Source organism: Fukomys damarensis, unplaced genomic scaffold (genome assembly GCF_012274545.1).
Source record: "Fukomys damarensis isolate Sample0158 unplaced genomic scaffold, DMR_v1.0_HiC HiC_scaffold_14, whole genome shotgun sequence".
Classification (NCBI taxonomy): Eukaryota; Metazoa; Chordata; class Mammalia; order Rodentia; family Bathyergidae; genus Fukomys; species Fukomys damarensis.
The window spans coordinates 7,306,707-7,321,602 of NW_022900926.1; the positions used below are offsets into that span (position 1 = coordinate 7,306,707).

General features: G+C 38.0%; 1 protein-coding gene across 1 annotated transcript in view; it reads left to right on the forward strand.

The window, feature by feature from the left end:
• Window positions 1–12,275: 12,275 nt before the first annotated feature.
• The window catches only part of Cenpw (centromere protein W), a 6,961-nt gene continuing 4,340 nt past the window's right edge, over window positions 12,276–14,896 (forward strand). The window contains exon 1 of the mRNA XM_010625756.3: window positions 12,276–12,575. Coding sequence (XP_010624058.1) covers window positions 12,450–12,575 — 126 coding nt within the window. The 5' untranslated portion in view covers window positions 12,276–12,449. The remainder of the gene's footprint in view (window positions 12,576–14,896) is intronic.

The following is a 14,896-nucleotide window of genomic DNA, read 5'->3' on the forward strand; positions in this document are numbered from 1 at the left end:
TCAATATGTAGTTCAAGCTGACATTGAACTCACTGTGTCACCCAGGCTGCTCTGGAATTCACAGCAATACTCCTGCCTCAGCCTCCCGAGTGCCGGGTATACATATACATCCATGTTTGCTAGCACCACAATTCATGACAATAAAATCTTGCAAGTGGCCTATATGGCCATCAATAGACAAATGAATAAAGAAAACATGGTATTTTATATACAATGGGAGACTACTCTGCCCTAAAGGATGAATTTGAGTCATTTGTAAGAAAATGGGTGCACATTGAATCCATTACCTTTAGTGAAAGAAATCATTCTCTTTAGCCTTTATGTATTTAATTATTTGTAGAATACTGACTTTTTTCAAATCTCCAGATTTTTGTTCTATTATCTCCTATATTTGTGTATAGAATATAGTGTCATTTTTACCTTCTAATTGACTAATTCTGCTTTGTTCTCAATTCTTTGTGAGTTATATCTTTGAAATTCTTTCAGTATTGTCTTACACACTCAATATAATTACCCATTATGTTGACCTTCCTTTCCCAAAAGTCAGAACATGACTATTTTCATTATGATTATATTTTTTCCAATCTCACATGTCATCATTTTCCAGAATTTAATTCCTTTAAGTTTCTCCAAATTGAGTATTCTTATTATTTTATAGAATCAGCGTTGTTTAGATTTACTCTTTGTGTATTACTGATTATATCCAATGTCTTTTTTCTGGCTTTAATTTCTTTTCTCATGAAGAATATCCTTTACTTCTTTCTATGAAGGGTATTAATGGTAATGATTATTTTTTGTCCAAAAATGTGTTTTATATTCCTCTTCTTTCTGAATAGTAGTCAGTTTATAAAAGCCCAAGTTTAGAACTATTAGCTTTCAGCAGTTTTTATTCCACTCTCTTGGCTTCTATTGTTACTATAGAGAATCATGTTCTCACTTTATTTTTTTCTAGATGCTTTTATGATCTTTCCACTGCCAGTGGTATTTAGCGATTTTAAATACATGTTTCAAAAATGCAGATTTTTCTTATTTATCTTGCCAGAGATACACTATTCTCAGAAGTGAGAATTTAATTCCAGAAAATCCTAGCCATATCTTTTTGGATATTTCTTTTCTCTTATTTGGCTTAATCTTTCTTCCTGAAACTCCTATTATTTCTCTCCATATTAAAAAAATTCTCTTTAATCTTTTATATCCCTTTATTATTTCTTCAATTCACAAGTCACTAGTTCTCCATTATGTGGGTTCTAATGCCTTATTTAATTAAATGAAATACTTTTCAAAATTTATTTTTCATTTGGTTTCTGAAAACTATTGCTAGCTACATTCATACCCGTGTTTATAGCTGCATAAATCTGCAGTAGCTAAATCATGGAAGTAACCTACAGGCCCATCAAAAGATGATTAAAGAAAATGTGTTATATATACACAACGGAAAACTCGTCAGTCATAAAAATGATAAATGTGAGTCAATTGTAGGAAAATGGGTGGAATTTGAGATTGTAATACTATTTAAAATTAATCAGATGCAGGCTAAGTATCACATGGTTTCTCTAATGTGAAAGATCCAAAATGTAAATAATTTAATAGGCAAAGTAAAAGAAACATGGCAGGAAGTAGGGGGTTATAATCTGTGGGGAAGGGAAGGGGATCTGGGGAGGCCATGGGGGGACAGGCCTCAGAGTGAGAGGATTAAGATGCAGTAAGTAAACACACCAATTCAGAAAAGGGAGTGTAATTCTCAGCAATGAGGAAAAATAACTCAGACAAAAAATATCTTAGAGAACCTTATAGCAATTCATAATAGGAGTATTTGATACAAACAGATGATTGTCCATGTGCTCGGCATAGGGTGATAGTGATAACTTTATAACATAAAATGATTATTTCCTGCCAAAACAGTAAGGAGATTTATATTTTTGGCAGCCAATATGTGGGAAATGTACCCTAGTCATAGTATTAAGTATTTCCTCTTTTGCAATCATATGCCTCATGCTTAGAGATTAAGCTGCTTGTCTAAGGCTCACAGGTAAGGACTGTTCTTATCCTCTGACAAAGTCCATTTTAATTTCTGTTCACACTGACTTCCAGTAAAACCACCTGTTGCAGAGACTGCCAATTATCATATGGCCCTTGATTTTTAGCTCGGCCCCTGACAGCCTAGCATATAAACAGCCTTTTTTACTCCAATTTACATGCTGCAAAGTTATGTATTGTAGTTTTAGCCAGTGATTCGGTCTTCACAATTTGCAGGTACTGACCTTACAGAAAGGGGGCGTATGCTTTCCTTCCACCTCCTATCTGTGCTCACTGGAACATAGCTGTGCTCAGAGATCAGGTTCAAGGTGTGCCCATGTTAAATGAATTAGTTTTGAAAAATGAGTAAGCCAATATTCTTATTGCTATTGCTAGTCTCACGATATTTAAAACCGAGCTGATGTCAACTTTTTTATGTAGGTCGCTTGGCTAGGTTTGGCCAAAACTTCCACAATAGAATTTTTCTCCCTATTTACTATAAATTTATTTTCCAATTGAGAAATAACACTGCCATATTAAATGAATGGGAAATAAGAGAAAATGCACTAAAAATTAACACTCATTCATGTTTTGTGATTTTTCTTCTTTTTGTGAACTTTTTTCCCCCATTAAGTTTATTGGCACTTTTTAGGTATACAGCAGAGTTACATTCACCATTGGGAACTTATATCTTTACACAGTGTATCTTGGTTCTTATTTTTCCCCATACCCCTGTCCTCCCTTTACCCCCTCCACCCTCAGCTATTTTCAAAGACTTTGTTTTCATTTTTTCCTTTTCTCATTTTTTCTTTTCCCTTCTTTCCTTTCCCCTACACTTCCCACTTCCCCTATTCCTTTAGACCTTTTCTTCCTATTTCATATTATCAATTATACAATTTGAACCTTATTTACACTTTAGTTTATCACACCAGAAAAAACTATTTGGTATTTACACATGTGTGTCCTATTTATTTCACTTAGGAGTATGGCCTCAATATGCATTCATTTAGCTATAAATGTCTCTAGTTTCTCATTCTTTATGGCTGAGTAGTACTCCATTTTATAAAAAAACCCACATCTTTATCCAATCTCTAGTTGATGGGCAATTGGGCTGTTTCCAAGTGTCAGCTATTACACACTGTGCTGCTATAAATATGGGTGAGCATTTATCACTTCTCTTTTCCCATCCCTGTTCTTGACACAAACTAGGAGGATCAGATTGGGAGGAGGGAAATGAGTTTCTCCCTTCACTGAATCCCAGTATTTTCTCTCCATTTGTTTCCTAATCAGTATTTCTGACTGCATTAACACGCTTTAGTGCAATAAAATACTATGTGAGTCTCTTAAAAATCTGACATTCTATGATCTGTAATAGTCATGCTGTTTTTATGTTTTATTTTGGCTTTAAGATTTAGGTTTTTTTTATATGCATTTTTGCCCTGAATTACATGTTAATTTGATGGGACCTCTGCTTTTAAAAATTATCACTTACTGGGTTCTAATAAATTAACAATTAAACTTTAAAAAATCAAAGTTGGTAAAGAGTAATCTGCTGTGAAGTTTTTCCCTGTTCATTTAAATATTCTTATTTTTCCACCACACATATATTGTGGCTATTTTAAGGATGGAAGAGAAAAAATTTCACCTGGAAAGAAATGATTTGTTTCTTCTTTTCTTGAAAGTTACTCAATCAGTGTCGTTCAATTTTCATAAGGAACACCTAACAATTTACTCATAGAGAGCAGCATCACTTAGAAACCACCCTGGAGTCACTAAAATTTTGGTTATTTCATTTTAAAATGAATTCATGGTGATTTGTTATGGGCTCTTTGCCAACAGTAAAGTTTTTAAATTGTAGCATTTTGTCATTTTCTGTTCCAGATATTATTCTAGCTTAAAGTGTACAAATGATAGGAATAGAAAAACATTGTTACCAATGTAGTTTTGCTTATTATTATTTTATTCTACCTAATATTTCCTAGCAACATACTCTTCTTTTGTCCTATTTCAGAAGCTTCTTTTGATCAAGGAAAATATATAACAAAAGCCCGAGGTTTCTGGCATTTTTAACAAGGATTTGTTTCAAAGCCAGTATCTTTCATTGACACTGGAAAATAGATTTGTGTCCCTGAAATACTTCCTATTTGCTCTGAAAAACACACTAGTGAGGGAGGGAAGGGCATAAGAGCCTCACTTGGCTGAGGTAAAATATTTGAGTTATGAATATTAACTGAGGCCACACAAGTAAGGTGAAACTTTCCAAAGCTTCTGGAGTAATTTGTCTTACAAACAATTGGTCTGCTGAACAACTGTAATAGTGCCGAGTCCAAAATTTTGTGAAATTTTATCTCTCACAGATGATGAATGAAGTCATAACACAGATATTATGAAGTTGCAAAAAGTTTTGGCAACTGGGCTGCTTCTGACAGATTAAAACTTTTATGTAAACCATTATTATAACCAGCATAATTTCTAAGGCTCTAGTGAAGCAAATGTCAAACTCTCTAAAAAATACAAGATTCTACCTAAATAGTGTTATTATTAACTCTTTTTGTGATGTATTGTGGGTATATGTATTGCTAAAGTGAGCACTATGATGTTTTGTTAGTAAACAAGAAACCAGAAATTATCTTCTATGTCTTACATTTTATTTAAAATGACTTAAAATTTTAACTAGTGGGAATTTATTACCTAGTAACATATCCTTAATGGGAGCATTACAACAATTGATGAAATGCAAAATTAAATCATTTTTCAAGATTGTATCAAACACTGAAAAGCGTTAATTTTTCAGTTGCTAATGTAAGTAATTTTCCTAGAGAAATATTTTCATTATATCCAGTAGTCATTTAAAACTATACCCAACATCAATTAGCCAAAGCATGAAATACCTCATGAATTAAAATAGTGTATCTATCATATAAAATTGGAACATACTGAAAATAATTTTTAAAATTGTTCATATTTACATATTCTACAAATTGTATGCATGCTCTGATGTATTGCCCTCTCGTCCAGTGATGTGTGCACACACATTTATTATGTTCAGTCTTCTTAGGATCATTTTATTTGCCCTTGTATACAGGTATCTTTCTCTTATTTGGCGTTGATCTGAATTTCCTATTAGGCTATTTAGTTCCCTAAGTATCATTTTAATGTGGTCATAATAATAGTTAATATATGCATAGAAATTTACACAGTGGATTTCTTTTGTTTCAAAATTTCTACTATTTTAAATCTTTGTGCATAAAACATGTTTTGTACTTAAGATAATTTCCTTAAGATATATTCTGAAAAACAAATGTAGCAGAGTGAAAAGTATTCTAGCAGACATCAATAGTGTATGATAAAATCATAACTTCTCGTAGCTTAATGTACAGTACTTATAATTGTTTCTCTATACCCCAAATCCTTCAAATAACGAGAGGCAAAGGCTGTCTTTTAATAATTTTCCTTCAATGAATGTAATTTTGCAGTGGCACAGTAGTCAGCACAATCAAAGGGGGCTTTCCCTTTATGAATCAGGCTAAAATTTCATATTAGGGGATGGGATAAAAAAAAGGAATCATTTATCTTTTCAGAATCACTGTTACTCATGTGCAGGTCCTTTCCTTCCTCTTTTTACGCCCCTATACTTTCCCTGTGTTGGAGGTAAGGGTGGTCAGGTTCTCAAGGCACATCCAGTTATGATGGAAGATTCTAGTTGTATGGGCGAGGTTCCGAGGACTGCCTTGTGTTTTTTGAACTTTTGAATCAAAAGGTCTTAAATTAGCAAAAAAATGACTTTTAAAAGTGAACATTTTGAAAATTTAGATTGTGGTGAATTTTTTCAGGGTTTAATTAATGAGGCAAAGTCTATAAAAGTAGAATTTTAAAAGAAAAGCAATTGAGTAAGATTTAGATTCTTCTCTTATATTTACCAACGGTATAACATTTGAAAATTAAAACTCCTGAGTTAGTGCCTTGAATGTTCCACTCGGGCTCTTTGACCATTTCATTTGGTAAATAGGAGGAATTATAACATTCACCCCAACCCTGCTAATCATTTTATTAAAACATGTTATGGCTTAGAGGTACCAGAGAACATCCCCAGAGCCTCAGATGTTCAGAGGTGGGGCTTTCAGAAGGTGACTGGGTCTTGGACACACTTGTGGATTAGCCCACTCTGGAAGCCATGGCTGGCTGTGCTATCGGGGGTAGGGCCTTGTCAGAAGAGAAGGAGGAAGTGCGTCACCGGGCACGTGACTTAAAGGGGTGGATCTCTCACCCACACTTTCCCTCTTGCGCTGTGCTTCCTGGCTAGCTTTCCTCCATCCGACCCTTCCTACTTTGGAGCCTGCCAGCTATGGATTGAATATTCTAAAAACTAAACTGAAATAAACTTTTCCTCCTTTAGGTTATAGATGACAGGCTCTTTTATTCCAGCGAGAAGAAAGTGGCTGAGTGTATAATTTCATCACAGGGATAAATAAAATTATTACTTTCAGGCTCTACTTAAATATTCTAAATAAAACACAAACTTTAAAAACTCAAGTGTATTTTCATCGTAAGAAGTATCAACAGAAAAGTACATTGCAAGTCCTCTTTGAATCTTGCTGCCTGCCTTCTATCCACCTCTAAAACTTTTGGAGTGAGTTCTTTGTTACGATTACTCATGAGTGCTGGGGATTTAACTCAGTGGTTCCCCTGTCTGCCTTGCAAGATGGCGGGTGGGTTATTCATGAGTTGCCGCAAATGCATTGCCCAGTGTGACAGCCACCAGATGCATGTGGCTATTGAATTGCATATATGTTAATTATATTTATGTAAAATTAATATTGTTAATCATAGTAGCTGTATTTCAAGTGCCCACATATTGAAACCTTATTGAACAGAGCAGATAGCCATGGCTGAGACAGCACAGCTGTTCAGTAAAGTCCACAAAGTATGTGGGGGCAGATTAACGCCCCTCAATGATTTTTATGTGCTAAACTTCAGAAACTGAAAATGCAACCTTATATTTCAACAACAACAACAACAACAAACTTTAGAGATGTGATTAAGTAAGGCTTTTGTGATGGGAAGATTTTCTTGCATTATCTGAAGGAGCCCAGTGGCATAACAAGAAATTCTAAAGGAGGAAAGTAGGAAGGGCAGAGTCAAAAGGAGGAGATGCCGTGATGGAAACAGAAGTGACTAATATTCTTAGAAGGCGGAGGAAGAGGCCATCAGTGGAAGACTGCAAGCGATCTTTTAGAAGTTAGAAAAGGCAAAGAAAAATTTTATCTCCCAGATCCACCACAAGAAATGCAGCTGGCTATACCCTTGAGTCCAGGATTTCTGATTTTCAGAAATATAAGATGATAGACTTGTGTTATTTTAAGACACACAACATTATCTTCTAAAAGATCACATCAATAGAAAAGTAATACATGCTAAAATTGGTGTTTCCATCTTTCTCTTAATGAATATTTGTCTGAAATTCTCTTTATTATGAGGCTATACAGTTACTAAGAGTTTTCTAAATGCACAAGCAAATAATGGTGAAATGTGTTGTACAGAAAAACAAACCACAGTGAGGTCCAGGAAGCTCAGGCCAGCAGGGATATGTACTGTTTTTGTTGATAACTATTTAATAATTTGCTTTCAGAAAAATACAATAAAATATGTGCTTTGTAGCATCTGCCATTTTCCTTGGTGTACATGTGTATCCCAAGTCCACTTCCTAGCAGCCAATGTAATGTCCCTGACCCAGAGGTGGAAGGCAGTGGTATCAGCTCCTACTTACACCTGGGCGTCTGTGCGCATGTGTATTTCTAAGTATACATGTGGGTACACGTGTAAAGTCTCTATTTCAAATAGAATCTCTTGCTGTACTTGTCAGAGTAGAAACCTGAAAGAGGTGAAGTAACCACCTATGCTGATAAGTGGGGAAAAAAAGTTCCTGGAAGAGGGACTAGTAAGTGCAAACATCTGATGGAGGATTGTCTTTCAGGGCCTTTGATGTATTTCAGATGTTTCCAAGGGACATTGTCTTCGTCTGTTTGGGCTACTGTAACACACTGAGTGGCTTATAAACAATAGAAATTCATTTCTCACAGTTCTGGTGGCTGAGAAATCTAATATCAATAAGGCTGCCAGGGATAGATGTGTTCTGTTGAGCACCCTCCTGATTCCCAGATGCTGCCTCGGCTGTGTCCTCACATGCTGGAAAAGCAGAGACTGTCTTTTTGGATTGTTTTTTAGTATAAGGACATTAAGTCAATTCATGGGAACTGCAAGAGCTAATCACCTCAGAAATGCCCTGCCCCTGATATCATCACAATGCTGATGAGGTTTCAGCATCCTCATTTTGGGAGGACATAAACTAACATTACAGTGGCTATCAAGGAGGCTAATACAGCTGAAAAGGGTGATCTGCTCATTTGTGGGAATAAGGTCAGAGAGTGAACTATATGTTTGCACGTTCACTTGTGAGGGCAATAAATCCTTATAGGTGTGGGTGTAAAAATTAACACGATTGACTGAAATCTGGTCCAGAGAAATAGCAAACTTTTGTGAGCCTTGGAAATCACCTTTGACAAGCAGCGGTTTCCCATTGACAAAGGTCTTGCAGTCTGACTTTCAGATTAAAAGAATATTGTTTGAAAGACTGTGGTTGTTTATAACATCCCAGATAGGAACAGCTTCCTATTCTTGGACTTTTTCTGACTTGCTCTTTATTTAAAAGAAGTATTGTTTACTGGTGATCCCCTTGCCCTAGTCCTTAGTGTATGGGAAGATTGCTTCCACTAATCTAAATTTGTTCAAAAATTTGTGTAACTGTATTAACCAATCAAAATTTGTTCAAAACAAATTACTTTCCCTCACCCAATCACTTGCCTTTTCCCCTTTATTAATCTAGTACTTCTCCTTACAGAACATGTTTGATTTCTGTGTCTCTTGATTTTCAAATATGTTACTGAAAGGGTCTTTGCTTTGAACATTGTTTATGATTTCTTGCTTTAAATAGGTCATTGTAGGAACTTTTTTTTTTTAGATGGATGGGAAGCCATTGGAGGGGCTGCAGGGGGAATGGTGACATAATCCAGGTAGATATGACTTGTTTGTTGAACATAAGTAGAAACAGGCTGATGTGATGGTGGCTTGGACAGGGGCAATAGCAGCAGGAACATGAGGTGAGCTGTTTGCTGAAAGACTAAATGAGAGGTGTGACAAAGAGAGAAAGCAAAGCTGAACGAAAGATTTTGGCTTGAGTAGTTGGAAGGATGCAAGTGGCATCAGCTGTGAATGGAAGTGGGTGCGAGGACGCGGGAAGGTCAAGGGCTAATCTTGGCATGTCATGTTCAAGATGACATTGGGAGTTCTAGCCTAGTGGAGAACTAAGTCTGCATGTCTGAAATTTAAGGGAGAAAAGAAGCAATGAGTTTTGCTTTAAAAGCCATATGAGATGAGATCACACATGAATAAAAATAGAGAAGATGTGTGAGGACTGAATCACCGAGGGGGACAAGAAGGAATCAGACACAGAGAGAATTGTATCCACTTAAAGAAAATGTTTTCTTGGAGGAAAGAGTCATGCAACCTGATAATTACTTCCAGTTGGTCAAATGAGCTAGAGCCTGGGAATTGATCACTGCTTTGAAAGTCTCATATTAGTGGTTGTTTGTATCTGTGCAGGGATGTACCAAAGTGTGATTCAAGAGAGAATGTGAAAGAGTAATTGGAGTTATTGGATTTATCTAGCTGTTTCTAGTTTTTATGTCAAAAGGAAGCAGCTAAAAATAGGTTCAAGTAAGGATTTTCAAAAGACTTAAATGATAGCCCGTATGGATGATGGAGAAAAAAAAATTCACCAAGAAGGAAAAATCATAAAGCAAAAGAAAAGGGAGAACTGCTATCTAGCATCCTTCAAAAAAAGGAGAATGCGCAAGTGGAGTGGCTGTCATGTCATTTATGGGAACACATGGAAATCTGGTGCATAGATGAGGAAGTGAAAGTGCATACTAAATCCCTAATGGTTGCTTCAATTTTTCTAGTGAAGCTAAGAGTAGAGGTGGAGTGGAAAGTGAGGGAGAAAGATATCACATAATTCTTTAAGAGGGTGAGTGAATAAACTGCTTTAGCAAATGTCAAAAGATTGCAGCAGTACTTAGAGTTCACTCAAGTGGCCCTGAATTTAAACTGAGATGAAACACAGAGTTACATATGTGGTTCTCATAAGCTAATATTGGTGCACAGACACATACATAGAACATTGGAAATTTAGCTGGCAGAGTCTAGGTGTGTGAGATGAACGGCAAAAGCAGTGAAAGGGGAAACACAAGGTGACACTGTAAAGGAGCATGAGGGCGAAGATCAGGCATGGAGTGGGACTGGGTTCTGGCATTTACAGAAAAGAGAGAGGACAGTGACTCCAGTGGCATCTAAGAATGGTTGGAGTTGTAGTAAAGGAAAGAGGAAGTTCAAAATGTAGGACATGGGGTTCAAGAGTGAGACAACTGCATTAAGGTCACTGAAGAGTTTGGTATTTGGTAAGACGAAGCGTAGTATATAAATACAGGTGTGAATGACTTGTAGGTTGTAAGACAAGAACACTGGAAGAATGGAAGTCCTGGAATTGGGAGGTCAGACAGTGAGGGGAAGGATGTTTAGACCACAGCAATTACTACAGTTGGATCTCCAGGAGGAGCCAAGCTCCATCAGCTGGCAGTGTGGACATCACATGACTGCACTCAGATGCAGTGAATCAGAAAATGTGGAAGTTGTAACCTGCAGCATTCTAATAAGACCCCTGGATGGTTCTGGATGAAGTTTGAGAATAATGTTATGTGTTGGGGCATGAGAGGACAGACGGCCAAAGTGCTGACCCCAAGTCCCGGAATGCTGGTTCTCACTGGGACACAGGTGTCCCAAAAGTGACATGCTGGAGCACTTAGACTGCAGAACCACTCCCTAATTCCTTCTTTCTTCTTATTCCTGGTTTACATTCCCTTTTATTCATAAACAGATGCTGTTTTATCTAGATGTTCTGTCTTTAGTTTAAACAGGGTGCATCTGTTCTTAGCTTGTTGTGATTGCCCTTTATCTTACTCATACCTTCTTGTGACTATTGTTAATCATCAAACCACTGTGACCTTGCTTTTGTGTGTCACCTTGAAACTGCTATAAAGACCCTAAGTAAGAAGTAAACTTTGCCATTAGCCATCAGCTTTTGGTCATTCATTGTGTCTGTGGTTGTCTCCCTAGTCCCCTCCTCTAGAAGGAGACCTCAACAGTTATGGTCATGCAGAAGATGGAGAAGTTAACTTCTTGGAGATGTAAGAAAGGCTTCAATGAATTAGTGTTAATTTACACCGGAAAATGATGGATTATAAGGTTTAGTGGGAGATGTCTTAAATTTAAAGGGAGTAATGTTTATAAAAAATGTTAGAAATATGAAAAGAACTAATCTCAAATCAAATTATGTAAAAGTGTAAACTGTTAGCTGTTAATACCAGAAAATCAGACATTGGTAGAAAGACAGTGGTTCTTAAGGAATCCTGATACAATAATCAAACTTCTTTTAAAAATCTTTATTATCACACATTTGCGGTATATAATGATTACACTCCTCATGGGGAGTTAGTGTGCACGCATGCACACACACACACACACACACACACACTCACCTTAGTTCTTTTAAATATCTTTTTCTCACTCCCCTACCCCTCCACCTCAGTCCTCTTTCCATTTGCAAAAGATCTTTCTCCGTTTATTTTGCACCTTTTATTGTACTTTTAAATTTATTTATAATTTGTTTTTCATATAAGAGAAACTATGCGATATCTAAGCTTGTGTGTATGATTTACTTCATCTAACAGTATAGTCTCAAGGTGCATCCATTTTCCGATGACTCGTTATCTTTATGGCAAGGCAGTATTTCACTGTGTGTAAATACCACAATTTACTTATCCACTCATCTGTTGATGGACATACAGGCCACTTTCAACATTCAGGGATTAGGAGGTGTGCTGCTATAAACATTTCAGTCCGTGGGTATTAGGCTCAGTGTTGACGTGAGAACTTGGAGAGCAAGTGAAGCTGCCCTGACTTAGAAACTCATACATTTTCCCATCATCTCAAGGATTCGAGGAGAAACAGCTCCATAGAGCAGTTTCAACGCCGAACTACTGGGAAGACCCGCAGCCACTGCACTAAGCTTCTCAGAGCTGGGCCTAGCCCACTGCGGGCGTCAATCGTCCAGGCACTTCCGGCGGCGGGGCGCTTGAGGGCAACGTCACTTCCGGGCGCCGGCACGCAGCGTCGGCGGCGGATTCAAACCGACGAGCTGTGGTCTCCGAGATTGAAGAAGCGGTAGGGGGCCTGGTTGGTCCTCGGCGCCCCAGCTTTCCTGAGTTCCTGGGCGGCTCCGAGCCTCTTGGAAGCCGAGGAGGCGGGTGCCTGAGCGGGGTATGGCGGTCTCGGCCACAGTCTCCCAGAGGAAGCGGATCAGGCGCAGAGCTCCCCGCGGCTTCCTCAGGCGCGTCTTCCAGCGGCGGAAGCCCCACCTTCGTCTGGAGATGCGCGGCGATGTCCTGGTGAGCGCCGGCCTCCGGGCTGGGCCTGTGGGGGCTGTGACCGCTTGTTGTCCTCGCCCCCGTCAGGGTTAGGCTCTGCCCCGCCTCTCGTCAGCTCTGGTCCAGTCCTTAGTGGTGAGACCCAGTGTATAGACGTCGGGAGCTTTACGGAGAAGACGGCGACAACGTCAGCTCAGTGACAGAACTCTGCTAGGAAGCCTTACGGATTTTTAATTCCCGGAACGGAATAGTCTGATCGGGTGGTTAGTGTGCTTGCAAAGGGTATGCAACAAACACTATGCAAAATAGAGTTTTGGAATTCAGCCTGTGTCATTCTTAAACTTTTTGCCTTTTCAATGTGTTTACCGAACACACGGACCTGTTTGGTTTACTTTAGGCTGCTCACCAAAGAACTGATCCAAAGTGTGCTCAACTGTGAGTTCATCTTCCTAGACGCACAACGTAACACCTGTTTGTTACAAAAGCTATTTACTTGTAATACCGGAAGCATAATGCTTCCCTAATAAAACCCCCAGTCAAATCGGTATGTAATACAGAGCTTGTGTGTTGGATGCCTATGACATGTTTCCGTAACAGAATGGACACTATTTCCCCAGGTTTAAACCGTAGAAGGCCCTTCCTGTGGCATTTCACAAGAACTGTCTTGAGTAAAGGAGCTATTAGGAGTAGGCGATTTCCAGGAGATTAGCGTAAAGAATTGTGGATGGCAAGGGCATACTGCATGGATAGTCCTGGACATTCATCATTCCAGCTGTTCTTAAACTACATTGTATTTTTACTTTTTTTTTTCTCTGTTACCTGCAGTTTTCCATTGCTCTCCTGTCTGTTGCCTCCTGTTAAGGTTTTTCTTTTTCTTTTTTTTTTTTCCTAGACTGTAAAATTATCTCCACTTTTCCCTTGTTTGGTCTTTGAAGCCAAAACACCTTTCCCCCACTACTTCGGTTATCTCCTGCCTTCCTTTTTGCTTCTTCCTCTTGTTATATAAGAAAGGACAATATATGCTGTTGTGCCCCCACTCCTACCCTTTGGTGGTGGTAGAAGTGGCACAGATGAGCTGGATTAGAGAAATTCACTTTCAACAATTTAGTGTAGTTTATTCTCAAGTTTTCACTGGGAATTCTAAAGAGCAGGAAATGTAGCTGATCAAGGATAGCCAGGAGACAAGCTGGTAAAATTTGGCAGAAATTTCTCTAGTAGCCATCATCCTTGCAACATTCACCCCTTTCTGCCCTGGAGTGACCTGTGCACGAGTAAGCCCCATGGTGGGGTGAGATCTAGGCGGTATGGAAAAGAAGGAGAGTCAAAATTCAAACCTTTGCCCTGGGGGAAAGGAAGGTCTTTTGGCCACCAGCTGTTCCCGGGTGGTCTGCTTGTCTTCTATGGCTTTCATTGAGCAGGTCTCCTATACCATCTTGTATATGCCATGCATCAAACTCATTTTTTTGCTTATGGATGTCACCCAGCAGTTGCCCCAGATTTATAAAGTTTTTTAACAGTTAAGTCAGTCTTGTCTGTTTGAACACAGACTATTTTGAGCAGTAAGATTGTGCATCGTACAGTTTAGCTATTGATACTACAGTGCTGTTCCAAAGGCATTGTGTGTATTGATGTTGTCTCAGTGTAGCATCCAACATCCTGAAGGTAAAGAACCGTATCTCTTTTGCTATCTCCCTTTATTTATTTTTTAATACAAAACTAATCTTTTATGCTTTTTTTACATGATATTTTTCTGCCTGGTGATGTCTTATCTCCACTCTGTGAACTACAATTGTTTAAAAATCCAGTTAAAATGCCACTTTGGTGAAACTCAGTCTTCTTAAAAAGGATCAATTTTATCTGTCACCTATTGTCATATTTGTTATTAATTTCTTTATGGCTTGTTTCTCCCACTAGTCTACGACCATGGGTTGGCCACTTTTTGTACTCATTGTTTAGCACAGTATCATAAGCATTCCGAGTGCACAGTTAATGTTGAAAATAGATGGTAGGTATATGTGGATTGATGTCATTTTTAGTACCTGTAAGTTCTTTGTGTTGTAGCTTTTCTGCACTGGCTTTTCATTATTTTATGTTTTATGCTTTATCTGATTGTATATCTCTAGGTCCTCTAGTGCTAAAAGATACTATCAAATTTAAGTATCAGTTTTCTAGTAACACTTTAGCTTCTAGATTTATCACAGAGGAATGCTATGCAAATATTTGGGTACTTATCATTTATGTAAAAATTAAAAAGTGCTATGACAGTGAGGAGGAAGTTGTGATGGCTTACTCTTTTAGTCAGCTGAGACTGTAAAGAAATGGACTTCTTTGTGCAAGTTTTC